Source organism: Ovis canadensis, chromosome 1 (genome assembly GCF_042477335.2).
Source record: "Ovis canadensis isolate MfBH-ARS-UI-01 breed Bighorn chromosome 1, ARS-UI_OviCan_v2, whole genome shotgun sequence".
Lineage (NCBI taxonomy): Eukaryota > Metazoa > Chordata > Mammalia > Artiodactyla > Bovidae > Ovis > Ovis canadensis.
The window spans coordinates 204,830,452-204,848,777 of NC_091245.1; the positions used below are offsets into that span (position 1 = coordinate 204,830,452).

The 18,326-nt window shown below is 39.3% G+C and overlaps 1 protein-coding gene across 1 annotated transcript in view; it reads left to right on the forward strand.

The window, feature by feature from the left end:
• Positions 1–475: 475 nt before the first annotated feature.
• LIPH (lipase H) overlaps positions 476–18,326 on the forward strand; it is a 53,226-nt gene continuing 35,375 nt past the window's right edge. The window contains exons 1-3 of the mRNA XM_069558669.1: positions 476–648; positions 16,496–16,863; positions 17,972–18,080. Coding sequence (XP_069414770.1) covers positions 582–648; positions 16,496–16,863; positions 17,972–18,080 — 544 coding nt within the window. The 5' untranslated portion in view covers positions 476–581. The remainder of the gene's footprint in view (positions 649–16,495; positions 16,864–17,971; positions 18,081–18,326) is intronic.

Genomic DNA, 18,326 nt, shown 5'->3' on the forward strand with positions numbered 1-18,326 from the left:
AGGAACTCTGAATGGCAAAAAAATTAAAATTAAGATATATAGAAACATTTATAAACCTTGGCTCCTACCAAGGTTTCTTTTAATCTGAATGGGGTCCCCAAAGAGTTGGGCACAACTTGGAGACTAATCAACAACAACAGCAATAAAATCTAAAGACTGTCCTCTGAGAAAAGAGTGTGAAAATAAACATAAAAGGTAATTTGGTATACACAGGCCAACAGAGGACCAGATTTCTTTCATTCACAAAAACAAAAGGGAAAAATATCTCAGATCACGCCTGATTTCAACACACCAAGCCAAACAACTAATAAACCGCCCACAAGGAATGAAACTATTTTGAACACGTCATTCTGCAAATACGTATTATAATATCTAGATCTGCATCAAATTGTGCAAGGAGAAATACACCTGACCTTTTATTGAAAGGAGGAGGAGTCACATATCCTGAAAGGGTTGGGACCCGCCTGCAGTCCCTGGGGAACTTCCTGTTGTCACCGCACGTCGTCGGGGTTAGTTATCTAAGCTCTGAGTGCAGAGGCTAAGACTCTGGGAAGAAAATCCTTCTTGTGAATGTGACACACATGGGCTGCACTTTCCATATGCTGAGATTATACTTCCTCCTCAGTTTGATGTGCTTAGTGAGATCAGGTAAGTCATTTATTTATTGAATAGTTTTCTTAATTGTTTTTTAAAAATTTACTCTTACTGTCATTTTCTCATCCTAGTTCCTTCACTAGACTTTCCAAGTGTCACACAGTTATTTTTTTTTCAGGAAAGAAGATATAGAGTAACCTTTTTCTATTTCTGAAAAGACTTTCTTTTTCCTCAGTAGTAAAAGAAACTATTATTCCTTTCAATTAGCCTGTTCTGATGTACAAAAATGAAATATGCTGAAAAATCTAGAGTAGTGTTGCTTTCTTTCATAGTTAATTTTTCTGTGCTTTTCTACTATGAATTAAGATCATTTATTTCCTGGGGATTTAAAATTTTTACTTTAATATCCATTACAGACAGTGTAGGTTTTTATAGCTTTCATGCATCAAATGTTCTTTTAAATTATTTTCATTAAAAAAAAACCCATGATTTTATATGTGTAAAACCTCTCAGAATGGTGTCTGGTATATTGATAACTTAAAATTATTGTACTTACAGGCATACATATATACAAAATTATTAATCATAATGAATAAATAAAAATTAACACAGTAATGTTTGCAACAAAGTAACAACAATTAAATGAAAAAAATTAAATAAAAAGCTCAGCACTTCTCAGGTTTTTAGAATCCAGTACTTTTTCACATAGTTTAAGTAATGAAGATTGGTATAATTTTTCCGAAGGGAAGTATGCTATACATTAGGACCCATAAAAATGTTCATGTCCTTTGAACTAGTAAAACCATTGCTGAGAATTTGTTCTAAAGAAATATCTTATAAAAGAAACAAAAAGAATCTTTTATACAAAGATGATTCTATGTCATCTGTAATCTCTAAACTAGATACAACAGAAATGTTTCTACATGCAGGAATGGATAAAGTACAATGTAACAACTTTTTAAAATACGTAACCTTCCAAATAATTCTGAGGCTATGCAGAAATGTGCAACCATGTTTATAATATAACATGTCATATTATAAAAGAAGTCAAAAAAGCAGAACTCAAATTTGTAGGTAAACTAAGATTACAACTTAGTTGTAAAATCATGCCAAAATCATGTATGTATGCCTGTAAATAGTTTCAATGGGAAATGGAAAAATTATTTGTTAGTATTTCAGGCTTACAATAAATTTTTCTTAATTTGTGCTTTTTTTAAAATTTGTGCTTTTGAAGTTGATTTAATAGTAAGTTAAAATTAAAATATTGATAATATTTGGAGAGGGAGGGGGGAGGTGGGGTTCAAGATAGGAGACACATGTACGCTAGTAGCTGGTTCATGTCAATGTATGGCAAAAACCACTACAATATTGTTAAGTAATTAGCCTCCAATTAAAATGAATGAATTAAATTATTGTAAAGAGACATTAAAATAAATTAAAATCTATTAATTAAATTTTAAATAAATTAAAATAAACAAATACATTTAAAAAAAAACAAAAAATAAAATATTGATAATATTTTAAATTGAGAGGTCACCATTTTAAAGTTTGTGTTTATTGTCACAATTTTTTTTAAGTAAAATAGATTTAGAGATAGCTAAAGGGGAGTGGGAACTAACCTTAATACAAGAACCTGATGGCATTTTGTGGGTACTTTCTTCAAGTCTCCCATTATATATTTCAGTTACAAAGTTGGAACTTAATTTTTTGTGACCTGCCTCTTTTAAAATATCTTTTTTAATTTTTAAGACCAAGTCTAGTTGATTTACAGTGCAAGAGACGCAGGAGACGCGGGTTCAGTCCCTGGGTTGGGAAGATCCCCTGGAGGAGGAAACGGCTACCCACTCCAGTCTTCTTGCCTGGAAGATTCCATGGACAGAGGAGCCTGGAGGGGTTCGCAAAAAATCGAGCAGGACTAAGCGACTGAGCATGAGTAAGATAAGTTATTATAAGATAGTGAGCATAGTTCCCTGTGCTATACAGAAGGTCTCTGCATGTCAGTTTACCTCAAATTCCCAATTTATCCCTCCCCCATCTGGTAACCATTGACCTGCCTTTTTGCGTGCTAAGTTGCTTCAGTCATGCCTGCCTCTGTGCAACCCTATGGACTGCAGCCTGCCAGGCTCCTCTGTCCATGTGATTCTCCAGGCAAGAGTACTGGAGTGGGTTGTCATGCCCTCCTCCAGAGGATTTTACCAACCTAGGGTCCGAATCCATGTCTCTTACTAGTTCTTTACCACTAACGCCATGTGGAAAGGTTTTCCTTAACATTATCTGATCAGTGAAGTCTTGCTTTAAGTCATTCCACAAGACCCACTGCTAACTAATGGAACCCAAGCAGATCAAGATACATCATGATAAACTTCCATAGCTAGAAGGAAAATACTTAATTATTGCTGTAAGCTAAATCCAGTCTTCTTAGTATTTGCAAAACCGTGATCTGAGAACTTTCATGGGGGCGGATATTAAATAATAAGCAGAAATTATCAATCACAGATACAGTTACTTATTGTTTTTCCCTTCCTTGGCTTGCAGTCCAAAAATGAACAAGTGATTAAGATGTGATTCTGAAATCCCAAGAATACAAGTCTTTTACTTTCAGAGATTTTTATTTTGTTGCTCTAACCTTCATGAAATCATGATGGGAATTTTGGCCGTACTCTTACCAGAGTACGAAGCAATGGCTGGCACACTCTAGAATCATTTGCAGAATTTGTTGAAAATGCAGAGTATCTCCAGAGATCCAGACTCAGCGGGGTCTGGGGTGAGGTCCTGGAATCTGCATATTAAACAAATTCACAACACTTTTTGGCTTGCAGGTGGTTCAAGGAAGAGAGGCTGATAAATGTTATAATTTTTTTAAAAAATTTTATCCTGGACTATAGTTGATGTACAATGTTGTGTTCATAAGTAATTTTTAAAGTTACCCTGCTATCAAAATTTTGACCTATAACAACTTGTGCAAAACTAGGTAGATATTTTCCTAGAGAATACCTTTGTGCCAAATTAGAGAAAGAATTATCTCCTCAAATATTGGAAACTCCCTTCAGAATGATTTATAACTCGGTGTGTGTGTGTGTGTGTGTGTGTGCGTGCACGCCACTGTGTGACTCACCTGTCTCCAGGAGAAACAAAGGTGACTAAGAGGTGCATGAAGGTGCATATTTTTTGCACATGATTAAGAGATAAGAGTAAGGAAATTTGGCATCTCATTTGTTTTCTGGGTTATATCCTAAAGAAATTCAAGCTGGTCATTAAAAGCACAGACATCCTTCCAATGAAGAAGGCATTCAGCCCATTTTTTTCTTGCCTGTCTCTGCCAGTATAAAAGAGAAACAAAGATATTCCATCAATTTTGGCCCTGGCTAACTGTGAACCCATCTCAGTCTGGCTCAGGATGGATTTTTAATGCCAAATTTGGTGGTGTTCTCTGCATAAAAAATGTAAACTGAGTTACTTTTCAGATTAAAAAGAAAAATTAGTAGAATTTCATTGCAGGAACATGTCACCTTCCCCTTCCGCTTCTCTCTTCAAAGTAGGAGTCCAACTCATTTTCTAATTTCTCCAAGTCAAAATTTCTGGACTAAATAGATGTTTATTTCTGAGACTTTTGGAAGTTCCTGCAGAACAATGTTTTTAAGCAAGCTTAAGAGTGTGCTCAAGTGTGGGTTTCTGGAAAGCTCCTGGCTCCATCAGTCAACATGTGGTGGGCTGTGTGTCCTGAACACTGACTTGGCATCCACTGCCCAGAAGGCTAAACATTCAACAGTGTATTCCTTCATCTACATCTGAATCTCAGTATTTTTAGGCAGCATCGAGTCAATATACCTGTCTGTGGACCTCTGTTCTAAAGAAGTTATTCATACACATTTGCGTCATGTTTAGAGGTGGGCGAAATGAGAGCTGGAGCATGCCTTGAAACCTAAAACTTGACAGGAAAGAAGTATAAGTCAGACCCTCCCTGTTTTACTTCCTGACTCAATATGGTGCATCAGGGTGAAATTAGGTAGAATTTTACTGCCGTCACGGGGGTTTGGAGGTTGGTGAACTGAACTTCACCAATCATGCGTCTGAGAGAAATTGACACTTTGACTTTTGATAAGCTGACTCAACCACATGGAGAAGTTTAATAGGAACCTGTCTTTGTTCACTGACTCTCATCGAACCTCAGAGCCTTCTGTCCTCTTGCCCCACTCACAATTGCTTTATCGGTGGGGTATTTCCGCCTACAGTTCCATCGTCTCCCTTCACAGACACCTCTTTGGATGTGAATGAAGAGTTTCCTCTTTCTGTAGGAGTTTTCCCCAATCAGACACGTGGGAGCTGAAATCGGTTCTTCTAAAGGCAAGTAGAAGCCAAAAGCCAGAACTGAGCATGACCCCAGGATAGCATGGGCATTTAGCATCAAGGCAGTGTATCTTGCGAATACAGAGCCAAAGGATCCCTTGGAAGTTTATATCAGAAAGGAAGCAAGGTTGTCAGTGATCAGTCTGAGGGAATCACACTTTTCTATCCAACTGAGACTCACTCAAAATAAGCCAATCTAGGGAAATAGATTTCTCCCTGTTTTTTTGATTGTAGCCTAAGGAAATGTAGCTGGTGGATAAAAACAAGAGATGTCTTTCCAACCAAGAGGACATTTTGTGTAACTAACTCAACTTTCTGTGGTAAAACAAAATGATAGTTATATTTAGTCCCTAAGGCTGAGAATAAGAGTAATTTATTTTGCACAGAAACAGCTAGCCAGGGCTTTATTTAGCTTGCAGTGGTAGAAAATGGAGGTCTGTCAACCTCAGTTTCCAAGGTGAAAGAAAGCAAACTGGAAAATTAGGAGCCTGATTTCACTGTGACCGAAAAATGAAACTTCTGCCCAGTCACCTCCAAGACTTTTTTTATCTTTTTTCACTTAAAAAAATTTTTTTATCTATTTATTTCTGGATGTACTGGGTCTTCGTTGCTGCTCGGGTTTCTTTTCCTCTAGTTGCAGCAAGTGGAGGCTACTCTCTGCAGCATGTGAACTTCTCATTGCAGTAGCTTCCCTTGTGGAGCTCGAGGCTCCAGGAAGCATGGGCTTCAGCCGTTGCAGTTGCATTTCCCAGGCTCTAGAGCACAGGCTCAGGAGTTGTGGTGCACAGGCTTCGTTGTTCCGAGGTATGTAGGATCTTCCCGGACCAGGATTGAAACTGTGTCTCCTGCATTGGCAGACAGATTCTTCATTACTGAGCCACCGGGGAAGCCCCACCCTTTTTAAAAATTCTTTCCATGAAAGTGTGAAATTACAGGAGCAATTTTAAAAAAAATCAGTTTTATTAAGATATTATTCACATACCATGCAATCCACCCATTTAGAGTGTTTTCTAATAGATTCACAGATATTTGCCACTGTCACCAGTTAATTTTAGAGCTCTTTCATGACCTCAAAAGGGAACTGAATACCTTTTAATGTACCCCATCTCGCCATCTCCTCCCATCCCCAAGCCCTAAGCAACCACTAATCTACTTTCTGTCTGTATAGATTTCCCTATTTTGGACATTTCATATGAATAGAATCATATAATATGTGGTCTTTTGTGACTGACATCTTTCACATGTTATAGTATTTTCAAGATTCATCCTTATTGTAGCATGTGGAACCATGTTTGTTACCTAAAAGGTATTTATTAGCCAAAAAAATCTGCTTGATATAAAGGTGAAAAAACACCTATCTGATTAACATTCTAATTACAAGAGTAAAGTATAGTTGGTGATGGACAGGGAGGCCTGGCATGCTGCGATTCATGGGGTCGCAAAGAGTCGGGCATGACTGAGCGACTGAACTGAACTGAACTGAAAGTATGGTTATTTTCAGGTCTTTAAAAAAAAATTTCTTAGTTTATTTTTCTGGCTGTGTCGGATCAGGTGGCAGTTGCAGCACACAGGCTGTCTAGCTGTGGCACTCTGGCTTAGTAGTTGAGACTCATGGGCTTAGCTGCTCTGAGGCATATGGGATCGTAATTCCTTGCAACTGCCCCTTCATTGCAAGGTGGATTCTTAACCACTGGACCATCAGGGAAGTCCCTATTTTCAGATATTTTAATTAAAAGAAATGTAAATTTCTTGATATATTAATTTTTTTAAATCAAGTTTGTCTTTGGTTAGTAAGAAAGTCCTGGAGAATTTGTTTTCTTAGGTAGATAACCTCTTGTCCTTTCAAAGGACCTTTTATCCTCTCAAATCAGCTAGTTTAAAGATCTTAGAATTTCATTTCCTAAAGGAATGCTAGAGTGGGCTAAATGGTTAGGAATAAGGGACCAACTTTATTTTAATATGAGCAAATTGATGATCCAAATAGATTATTTGTTTTACCTTGTCAGGGAGAAGAACCTCATTTGTATACTGGCTAATAAAGCTTCCCTTTTCCAAATCCTTGGTTGAATTAAGGAAACTAAAATGATGGAAGGAAGGAATTTATTTAGCACTTGTTTTATGTTAAATTTCATACTAAGTGATTTATTTATTTAGTCTTCATAATCCTATGAGATCAATACTATTAACCCAATTTATCAATATCATTAACAATTACTAGTTTGGGGGACTTCCCTTGTGGTCAAAAGTGGCAGAAAGTGAAGAGGAACTAAAGAGCCTCTTGATGAAGATAAAAGAGGAGAGTGGAAAAAGCTGGCTTCAAACACAACATTCAAACAACTAAGATCATGTCATCCAGTCCTATCATTTCATAGCAAATAGATGCGGAAAATGTGGAAACAGTGTCAGATTTCTAGGGTTCCAAAATCAATGCAGATGATGATTGCAGTCATGAAGTTGAAAGAAACTTGCTCCTTGGAAGAATAGCTATGTCAAATCTAGACAGTGTTTTAAAAGGCAGAGACATCACTTTGCTGACAAAGGTCTGTATAGTCTATGCTATGGTTTTTTCTGTAGTCATGTATGGATGTAACAGTTGGACCATAAAGAAGGCTGAGTGCAGAAGAATTGACACTTTCGAACTGTGGTGCTGGAGAAGACTTTTGACAGTCCCTTGGACAGCAAGGAGATCAAACCAGTCAATGTTAAAGGAGATCAACCCTGAATATTCATTGGCAGGACTGATGCTGAAGCTCCAATACTCTGGCCACCTGAGGCAAAGGGCTGACTCCTTGGAAAAGACCTTGATGCTGGGGAAAACTGAGGGCAAGGGGAGAAGTGGGCAACAGAGGATGAGATGGTTGGATGGCATCACTGACTCAAAGGACATAAATTTGAGATATGTTAAAACTCAGGGAGATAGTGATGGGCAGAGAAGCCTGGCATGCTGCTGTTCATGGGGTTGTGAAGAGTCGGACAAGATTTAGTGGCTGGAGAACAGCAATAACATCTGGTGGTCCAATGATTAAGACTCCGTACTCCTAATGTAGGCGGCCCGGGTTCAATCCCTGGTCAGGGAACTAGATCCCACATGCTGCAACTAAGACCTGACACAGCCAAATAAATAAACAGAAAAATAAATAAAATAGTTGCTAGTTTTTTGGCATCTACAATGTATCATGTAACACTTTAGATACTTCACAGGCATTTTCTCTCATTCTCACATCAGACCTGACAGCCAGGCTGGGATTAGAGTGTGGCAAGTAAAGCACTCACCAAGTGCAACATTTGGAAGGGACACCAAAATAGTAATCAAGATAAGTCAACTTATGACTTTTTAATGCAATAAAATAGTCTATTTTTGTAATATTTTAATGCAACACAAGGGATACTTTAATATCTAAATATTTTACTGTCATTTAATATTTAATGCAAATGATATTATGCACATCATTAATAATGTATATTATCATGCATAGATGATATGTTAATGCAATATTTTTAAAAGATCAAAATCAATACAAATCTATGATGAATAGAATTGTCAAACATTTTACTAAGATATATTACTGATCACTTTACTTGTCGGTGTTATTGTACAACAGAAAAAATCATTTCTAATTGTCTTGCATTTCTGGGTCCATGACAACTTACTTCCTTGCTAGGTGGTTTATATTATGAGGTGACCACAGTGTATGAACAGATTAAATAATGAAGGGCTATTTTTCACTTGGTTCAAAACATGGGAGGCTATTTTGATAAATGTGTGTATACTTATATAAATATGTATGGGTTTCCCAGGTGTGCTAGTGGTAAACAACCTGCCTGCCAATGCAGAAGACATAAGAGATGCAGGTTGGATCCGTGGGTTGGGAAGATCCCCTGGAGAAGAGCTTGGCTACCCACTCTAGTATTCTTGCCTGGAGAATCCCCATGGACAGAGGAGCCTGGTGGGCTACAGTCCGTAGGGTCGCAAAGAGTCAGACAGGACTGAAGTAACTTAGCAAAAGTAACTTAGCACGCACATGTAAATGCATACATTTACATGGTGTGTTTTTTTCTTTTGCCTTGGGCTCACTATGACTCTGCAAAGCACTGCCTGACAGATTGGCATTATTTCGATCATTTTACGCATGCAAAACTGAGGCCTGGAGAGGTTAGGTAATTAATTAAGAGAAATCACATAACTCGTAGGCAATGGCGTTGAACTTCAAACGTAGGACTGTCTCCAAAACCCAGGCTCTTTCCAAAATTGTGCTCTATTTTTGTGTAAGACATTAGACCAGAGTTGGGAAGGGCTTCCCAGGTGGTGCAGTAGTCAAGAATTTGCCTGCCAGTGCAGGTGATGCCAAAGACATGGGTTTGATTCCTGGATCAAGAAGATCCCCTGTAGTAGGAAATGGCAACCACTCTAGTATTCTTGCCTGGAAAATTTGGTTAAGATATTCAGCCAAAGCTGGCAAACTTCTGTAAAGAGCCAGATAGTAAATATTTTCAGCTCTGTGGGAGTGTGGTCACTGTTAAACCACTCAATTTTGCCTTATACCAAAAAAACAACTAAAGACAATATGCTAATGGTCATGGCTGGATTTGGCCCATAGGCAGTCATGTATTAAATTATAATAAAGTATCTCAGGCACATATAATTTATCTCTAAACATGTTATAGCTAGCTTTTCCTGATATCCTATTTGAATATGTTCCTTTTAATTTAGCAGAAGGAAGACAGTAAATGATAATCAGGCCTGCCCTACACAAGGGTCTGAATTCATCTCTGGATGGGAGACATCACCCATCTAACTGTAATTTTCCGACTGTCAACAGGAAATGCCATTTCAAAGGGATTGAGTTTCAAAGTAGTCTGAAGAGTAAAGGCAAAGTTTCTCCCCTTTCAAGTAAACTCTAATAGAAGAGGTTAAGCTTTAGAAACCAGTTTAACATGTTCTGCTGAGCTGTTAATACTACCTCTGAGCAAACTTGACTTCGTAACAAAACAACGAAATAACGAGGTTTGCTTTCTGAAGGCGTGTGTGTGTGTGTGTGTGTGTGTGTGAGAGAGAGAGAGAGAGAGAGAGAGAGAGTTGCTCAGTTGTAGTGAGTAGCCCTTCCCTTCTCCAGGAGATCTTTCTAACCCAGGGATCAAACCTGGGTCTCTCATATTACAGGCAGATTCTTTACAGTCTGAGCCACCAGGGAAGCCCAAAGTAAAATGTAAAGAACCATGTGAAGCAATGTAACAAGTTTGCTACTCACATATATCTACTCCTTACATGCTCTCCAAATTGCCTGAGAATTCCAGGCCCAACAACAAGACAAGTTCTTGAGCTTGGTGCTGGGTACACACTTCTAGACTAAAAACAACACAGTGCCTGCCCTAGAGAAGCTTAAACTAATTTGTAACGTAGTCCAAAATAAGATAAATGTAATATATCCTTTTAAAAATGGTGTTAATTCTGAGAGGAAAAGGCTTAATAACTTAAAGCAATTTTAAACAAAGAACTTTGCGATGAAAAAAAAAAAAGAACTTTGCAGTGGAGTGCACAACCTATTGTTTGCATATGATTTTCCAGGCTGTATCTCCTGCAGATATATTTCTAATAATTTCAGTCACAATGCATTTCATGCTTCTTTATAAACATTATGTCATACACTATATGGTATTTATATGAATCATTCTGAATGGCTGACTAATGCGTTAACAGATTGATATCCATTTATCCAGGAAATAGTTGAAGCAGGCCCTGTTCTTGGCACTGGGAACATAAGACTGGATAAATGGACAAATAGATTAGTTATCTTGGAACTTCGGTGCTAGTGGGGGAAGTTATTTCAGAAAAGGAAAAAAATGTTTCAGGTCTGTGGTATGAAAAAACAAGTAATATTTAAGGGAAAAAAATGGAGTGGAATTCAACACAAGAAGAAAGTAGAATATCTATAAATCCTGGGGAAAGCATATAAAGCATCATTTAGGCCAAGGAATTCACTTACAGATGAGAATAATATAGTGAATATGTTATCCACTAGCCACCCCACACTTTTCCAACTTAAAAAAAAAGAGTCAACTTTAGTTGTAACTAATCAAACTGCATCTAGCAATGTCTTGGAACAATCAAACAAAAGAAACAGGATAAAATTGTCCTATTGAAAAAATCAAGTTTCTACCAGCCTCAGAGCCTGTGAGGGTTAGATCAAGGGCAGTCCGTCATTCCTAAGGCTGGTTCTGTCCCCCATGCAAGTTTCTTGAGCCTTGGGCACGGCTGGGGTTGGGTGAAGGGCCATCCAGGAGCCTGTCTTGAAAGCAACAGTGAGTCATTCAGGAGCGAATGGAGAAGGCCAGGCAAAGGACTCACTGTGAGCAATGATCTTGTATTTTCTAGAACTAAAACTACATAACCAGGGAAATACAGTTCTAGAAGATAAATTTTATATAAACTTCATCTTCATTATTTATGGCAGTTCCTGTTCTGTAAAGGCACTTGGACACTGAAGTAGCAGTTACCGGACCATTGCTTGGAGGGGAAATAAAGGGTTAGGTTCTGAGGAGCCTCTGGTTACAGCACTTGTGTTGACTAATCAATCAATACATAACCTGATTTTATATGTATTTCTGTTTAAAGACACCATATTTAATATATATCATTGACTTGCTAACATTGAACTCATGGCCAGCACTATGACTCATAGCTGAACAAAGCTTATGTAACACATTTTCTCTGTAAGGTAACATCACAGCCTTTATGAGTTTAGAAACTCCAGCCAGCAGTTGAGGACTATGTTTGGGGGATTTTAAACAGAGAAATCACAAAGAAAAGGCACAAGAAGCAAAAAATGTGGCAGTAAGAGGCCAGGAAAAGGACATTTGTTGCAAGAGCTGAAACAAGAAGGCAGAGCGTTGGTGTGTTTGACCACTGCTGAGAGTGTCGCTTGGAGCAACTCAGATTTTTTTTTTTGCCACTCGGCACAGGTCTGTGCATGATTGTAAAAGCCCCTCAAGTATTGATTTCAGGGGTTACAAATACATTTGGGTTTTATTTTAGGTTTTTAGGTAGAGTGTTTACTACTGTGCTTTATCACTTGCAAATATTCTGCATTCTTATTTTATATGCATTAAATATTATATAATTTTTTTATTTATTAAAAATAAAATTTCTGCTCTCAAGAGCTTCCAGTCTGCTACTGAGGTGTGGGTGGCAATCACACTCCTCTTTCCTCTGGGTTTTAACCAACTGAAAAACTGACCCATGGCTAAAAGTGTCAGCTTTATTTTTGACATAGCTGGATTTCAAAAAAGTGGAAGCCAAATCGTTTTCTGCTTCTAATGCAAAACAGAGGTCCCCTGCTGACCTTTCCCCAAGTGGCAGGGTCTACCTGTCACCAGGGAGGAGGATAGAGAAGAGAAACCATGGAAGGGAAAGGGAAAGAGGGGGCCCTCCTTCCTAGAGAGTGGAGTGGGCATCCCCTGGATGAGGCACACCCAAACTACTGAGACGCAGAGCAGGGGTGAGAAATGTTTGATTTGGGGGATTACAAATAAATTTTGAGTAGGTGAACTCACAAATATGAAATTCATGAATAAAGAGGACTGACTGTATTTTGACAGAGGGAACCCAAAGTGTATGTTTGTACAAGTGCATTTGTGTTTGTGTTCTTAAAAAAGGGTTAAGGAGGATATACAATACAGGAGGCAATAAGTGAGCAGTAGCTTTCTCATCTTTCTTGGTAGATTAGGAGGAGCTAGAATAGATAACACTAAATAGATCAGAAACTCTCTCTGAGTCATATACCAGTACATAGAGGCTTAAATATTTATTTTTAAACTGAAAAAGTAATCACCAGAAGAGCTAAAAGTAATTTTATAACTAATAAAAATCAGGGGGTAGACACTGGATCAGAGAGAAGTACTAAGTATGCTAATGCCCTCATCATTCATATCAGAAAGTCATTAGACACTGTCTCGAGTTACTCAAGCAAGGACTGGAACATAGTAAGGAAAGACAACTGTTCTGACAAAGGTCAGCAGCCAGATGCATGGCAGAAGTTAAAAATATGCTCCACAACAGTCTGAAATACAGTTTCCAGATGCCCCAAACTCCTTGCCAGGGGTTCACAGTGGAGCATAATTAAATCTGAATAAATATACCTACGTCTGGAGCACTTCTGCGTGTAGCCCACTGACCTACAATCTACACACTGACATCCCGTAAAATAGAAACAAAAGGATTTCATATAAAGTTATGGAGATCAATTTTTTCTTGCCAGAAAAATTGAAGCGGGCTATAAACTTCCCAGCATGAGAAAGAAAATACAATGGAAAAAACCAAAAGAGTGACAGGCAGAATCCACATAGCAAAAGCAATGGCCTTTTCCAGAGCGCAATGCCATTATAAACATAACTAAGACATTTAAAACTACTTGAAGTCACAGCGGTTCTATCAAGTGAAAAATAAATATTTATGTGTTCTGCCCTTCTTGCCCTTCAGTAACTGTCAACTTTAAGGGCTTCTAGAAAGGACTCAGCAGGCCAAAAAGATCACCCATCTTGTAGACATTAAAGTTGGCAGTTGCTGCTGAAAAACAGCTCTGGCCCCAAACTTCAGGACGCATCTCTAAGCCTTCCAAGTACTCAGATACGTGGTTTTATGACACATTGGCCTAGTGTTGCTCATTTGGCTCAAAATGAACAAACAGTAACTAAGCAATCTCCTTCTTTGGAAAGGGCACTCTATCTTCCCCAATATGACCTCATTCATAATTAATATCCACCACATAACTCTCTTGGACGGTAGGTAGAGAGCAAAAGAGAACATAACTTCCCAAGGCCACCTGGTGAGTCAGTCACACAACAAGGAACAAAACCCAGTTTTACTGATGGCTAAGTCCCACAGGCTCAGCCCTACTTCACCACTCTTCCTTTTCAATAAAATAATTAACTGCACAGTCAATTATTTACTGTTGGGCTTGCTCTACAAGCACCAGAGAAGTTTCAGTTCAGGTTCTCCTGGAACAAGCAATCTACAGGAAGGGAAAAATGAAAGGGGCCAACCTATGGAGAAAATGTTTACATAGAAGAATAAGTCTTGGGTGTATAATACACAGCATGGTAGTTAAAAATACTGTATTGTATATTTGAAATTTATTGAGAGTTGATTTTAAATGTTCTCTTCTCACACATACACATGGTAACTAGGTGAGGTGATGAGTGTGTTAACTAACCTTATTGTGGTAATCATTTCTTACTATATAGAATATAAAATGATGTCATACACCTTAAACTTACTCAGTGTTATTTGTCAGTTAGGTCTCAAGAAAGCTGAGAAAAAAAAGAAAAAGTTAGTATTTACATTGCGAGCAGGCCTCACTGCACAATCTACTAGCTAGTATAAAGTACAAGAACGAATGTGTGATTTGGGGGCTCAATTTTTTTAAATTATTAATTTATTCATTTATGTCTCCCTGGGTCTTTGTGGCTTTGCAGAGCTTTCCTTAGTTGCTGCAGGTGGGCATTACTCTTTTTGGGGTGCACAGGCTTCTCACTGTGGGGGCTTCTCTTATTGCAGAGCGCAGTCTCTAGGAGCATGGGCTCAGTGGTCGGTCCACAGCATGTGAAATCTTCCCAGACCAGGGATCAAACCTGTGTCCGGGTGGATTCTTATCCACTTCACCACCAGGGAAGTCCCTGGGGCCCATTTTTTAACCATGTCTTTTCTAGGGTAAGAGATTTCAAAGCCTCCTTAATTGTGTGTGTGTGCGGCCGTGCTGGGTACATGGGTGGCAGGCAAGCAGCCTATCACGCATTACCGTCCTTCATTATGTTGCCCTCAAATTATCCCAGATCTGGTCAGTGGAAGCCCCTTCAGGTTGGTTCCTGTGTCCCTGGATGAGGACACAGGTGTTTTTAAACAGTATCTCATGGAGAAGGAAATGGCAACCTACTCCAGTGTTCTTGCCTGGAGAATCCCAGGGACGGGGGAGCCTAGTGGGCTGCCGTCCCTGGGGTCGCAGAGAGTCGGACACGACTGAAGCGACTTAGCAGCAGCAGCAGCAACCCTGTCGTGGGAGGTTACAGCTCCCGCTGTGTTATAGCCGAGCGCTAGACATGGACCAGCTGTAAAGGGAGAATCTCAGTTTACCCGTGGAGCCTCCCCAGCGGATCGCAGACCTGTTTTCCAAGCTGCTGGTTTCTGGTGTATAACTGCTAGTGTTTCTTAAGGGTTTCCCCATTTGATTTAGCTTTGTGAAGTATCTTTTATCATAATCATAACTTGCTTTTCAAGCAATGGTACATGACCTTGTTCAATGTTTGGTTCTGAATTTATAAACTGATGTGTTTAGATATCTTGATGTAACTGGACAAGTCCTCAGTAGGGAACTGTGAATTTCTGTAACATTTTGATATGTTTTAAAGCACCTGACTTAGATCTTTTTGAATAAAGCACTCTCAAAAAGAAAAAAAAAATAAAAATAAACAGTATCTCAATTTCTGCCATAATGAGATGCTCTAGCTCTTCTTTTTTTTTTTTTTATTATTGATTTATTTCTTCATGGCTGTGCTGGGTCTTCACTGTTGTACGGGCTTTTCTTTAGTTGCTGTGAGAGGGGGCTACTTTGTAGTTGCAGTGCTTGGGCTTCTCATGTCAGTGGCTCCTGCGTCGTGAGGCACAGGTTCTAGGGTGCATGGGTTTCAGTGGTTTCAGGCTCTAGAGCATGGTCTCAATAGTTGCGATGCCCAGGCTTAGTTGCATGTGGGATCTTCCCGGACCAGGCAGCAAACCCGTGTCTCCTGCATTGGCAGGCAGACTCACCGCTTAGCCACCAAGGAAGCTCTCTAAGCTCATCTTAAGCTGTCCTCTTTACATCCCCAGGCTTTCTTTTAAGGCCGTTCTTCAAGTCCAGTCAGCAGGGTGAATGCTTAAAGATGATGCTTGAGCAAAGAAGGAAAGGCCTGAGAAAGGCCACCATGATTAAGAGTTTCAGATGCGTTTGAAAGGTGTAGAGCCAGACACACCATGTTCTCCACCACCGTTGCAGTTGGGAGTTGTAGACAAGGAAAGATGCTTGGACCCCACAGATTCAGTTACCAAGTCGTCTACTATGTGCTGGGCACTGTGATGGATATATGAGATTAATCATAAGCCACCATTTCAAGGAGACTGTGGTCTTATAGGACAGACATCCATATAAAGAAATATCCATAGTACATCCCTGAAAATGTCTTCATTGTGCTGTCATTGTGGCACAGAGAGGAGCTGGGGAGTTCTGGGTTGAAGGACAGACAGTAATTAAGGCTGGGAGAGTTGGAGAAGGCTTCACTAACGTAACTTTTCGGTTATACCTCAAAAGAGGGTAGGGTTTCAAAAAATGATTTTTTTTGAAAAAGAAGACACTTCTTATGAACTCTAAATCAGATATGATGTTTAAACTTTATTCAACTAGATCCAGCCTCTTGCTAGGTACTTGAAGACACATGGAAAGAACTCCAGTGAGTGTAGCACAGAACTCTTGTTTGATGTCTGTCTAAGGAAAGAACTGTCATGATACCATCTAATTTTTATTTTCAGACACAGATGAAACATGTTCTTCATTCACCAAACTGAGTTTTCACAGTGCAGTGGTTGGAACGGGACTAAATGTGAAGCTGATGCTCTACACAAGGAGAAACCCAACCTGCGCACAAGCCATCAACTCCACAGTTTTGGGGAACTTGAACGTGACTAAGAAAACCACCTTTGTGGTCCATGGATTCAGGCCAACCGGCTCTCCTCCAGTATGGATAGAGGACTTAGTAGAGGGTTTGCTCTCTGTAGAAGACATGAATGTGGTTATTGTTGATTGGAATCGAGGAGCTACAACTGTAATGTACAACCATGCTTCTAGTAAGACCAGAAAAGTGGCAACAGTCTTGAAGGAATTTATCGACCTAATGTTGGTAAGGAGGAATTCTCTTAGATGTTTCAGAGCCAAATTGAAATTGGCTCATTATCTGGATATTTAAAGCCAAGAGATATCTACAGTGATCAGGAGGACTATTTTTGCAGTGTTTAACAAATGTTATTTGAATAAGCCCCCAGGAGGGTGAAGGGAAGGGCTGAAGGGAAGGCCCATAGGTATGGTTGTGTAGGTTGTGCACTGCAGGGGGAATCCATCTGCAGACCACCATTGTCTCTGTAGACACTGTAGATTTATATATCTATCATAATAATTTTCTAGTGAATGACAGCAAGGTGTCCTGGGGAAGGGACGTCTTTTTCTAACTCATATAAAGTTACCTAATGGGTAGGAGAGGTTTCCTGAGCACTGAAGTGCTCAGAATTTCCTCAACTTCCATAGCTCTTCCTTTTCCTAGACACACCAAAAGTTTAGAGATCAGATTATCCCAAACCAAAACTGATATACCCAATCTGATAAAAAGTGATTTGACATCGGGACTATTTCAGAGAGCCACACCTGGTGGCCACTGTGGCCAGGGGTGACATAAATTTTACATGAGCTCCTCAGCTAAGCCACAGCCCTTGGGAAAGGGAATAATAAAATGACTCATGACCAGCTATCCCAGGACTATGGACAGTATGCCCTGCCCCTTTCTTTCCTTCCTTCCTTCTCCATAGTAATTCATTAACCAAGCCAGAATGAAGATAAAGGAGTTCATTGAAATATTTGGTTGCCCTTCTTCTCAGTGGGGAAGGCTTTAAGATGTCTCAGCTTGGTTCCTAGAAGAAGCACGAATGGAAACACCATGGCATAAAAATTAAGGCACAGGTTTGTATTTGGACAGACCAGTTTGAATTCTGCCCTGCTCCCTCCCAGCAGCTGTCTGACCTTGGGAAGATGACTTCAGCCCAGTCAGTTAGTTTCCTCATCTGTATAATCAAAAGAATAACATCTAGTTTGTGGGGGTGTTGTGACATTTTAATAAGATGATGGACATAAAGTGCTTAGAAATGTTTCTCCAAAGCCAACCGTTAGGAAATTTCTCCAGGTATTGTCAACTCCTTGGTCCCTCACAATTTTTAACAATGGACCTCTTGAAATTCCAGGCAGAAGGAGCTTCTCTGGATGACATTTACATGATTGGAGTAAGTCTAGGAGCCCACATAGCTGGGTTTGTTGGAAAGATGTACGATGGCCAGCTGGGGAGAATTACAGGTAAGAATTACAGGTAAGTCTTCCTGTGAATGGGCTCAGGATAACCAGCCTGTGGACTGTGTTTCCTGGGGGAGCATGATACACGCAATCCAAATCCTTGGGTTCCAAATCAGCTCTTCTAATTACTTAACCGCTCTGAGCAAATGTCCTCTTGTGCAAAGGGAAGACCATAGTAGTAACTGACTTCAGCAGTATTTAATTTATTATTTAATAAAATATGTGCAAACACTTTATAAATTGTGTATG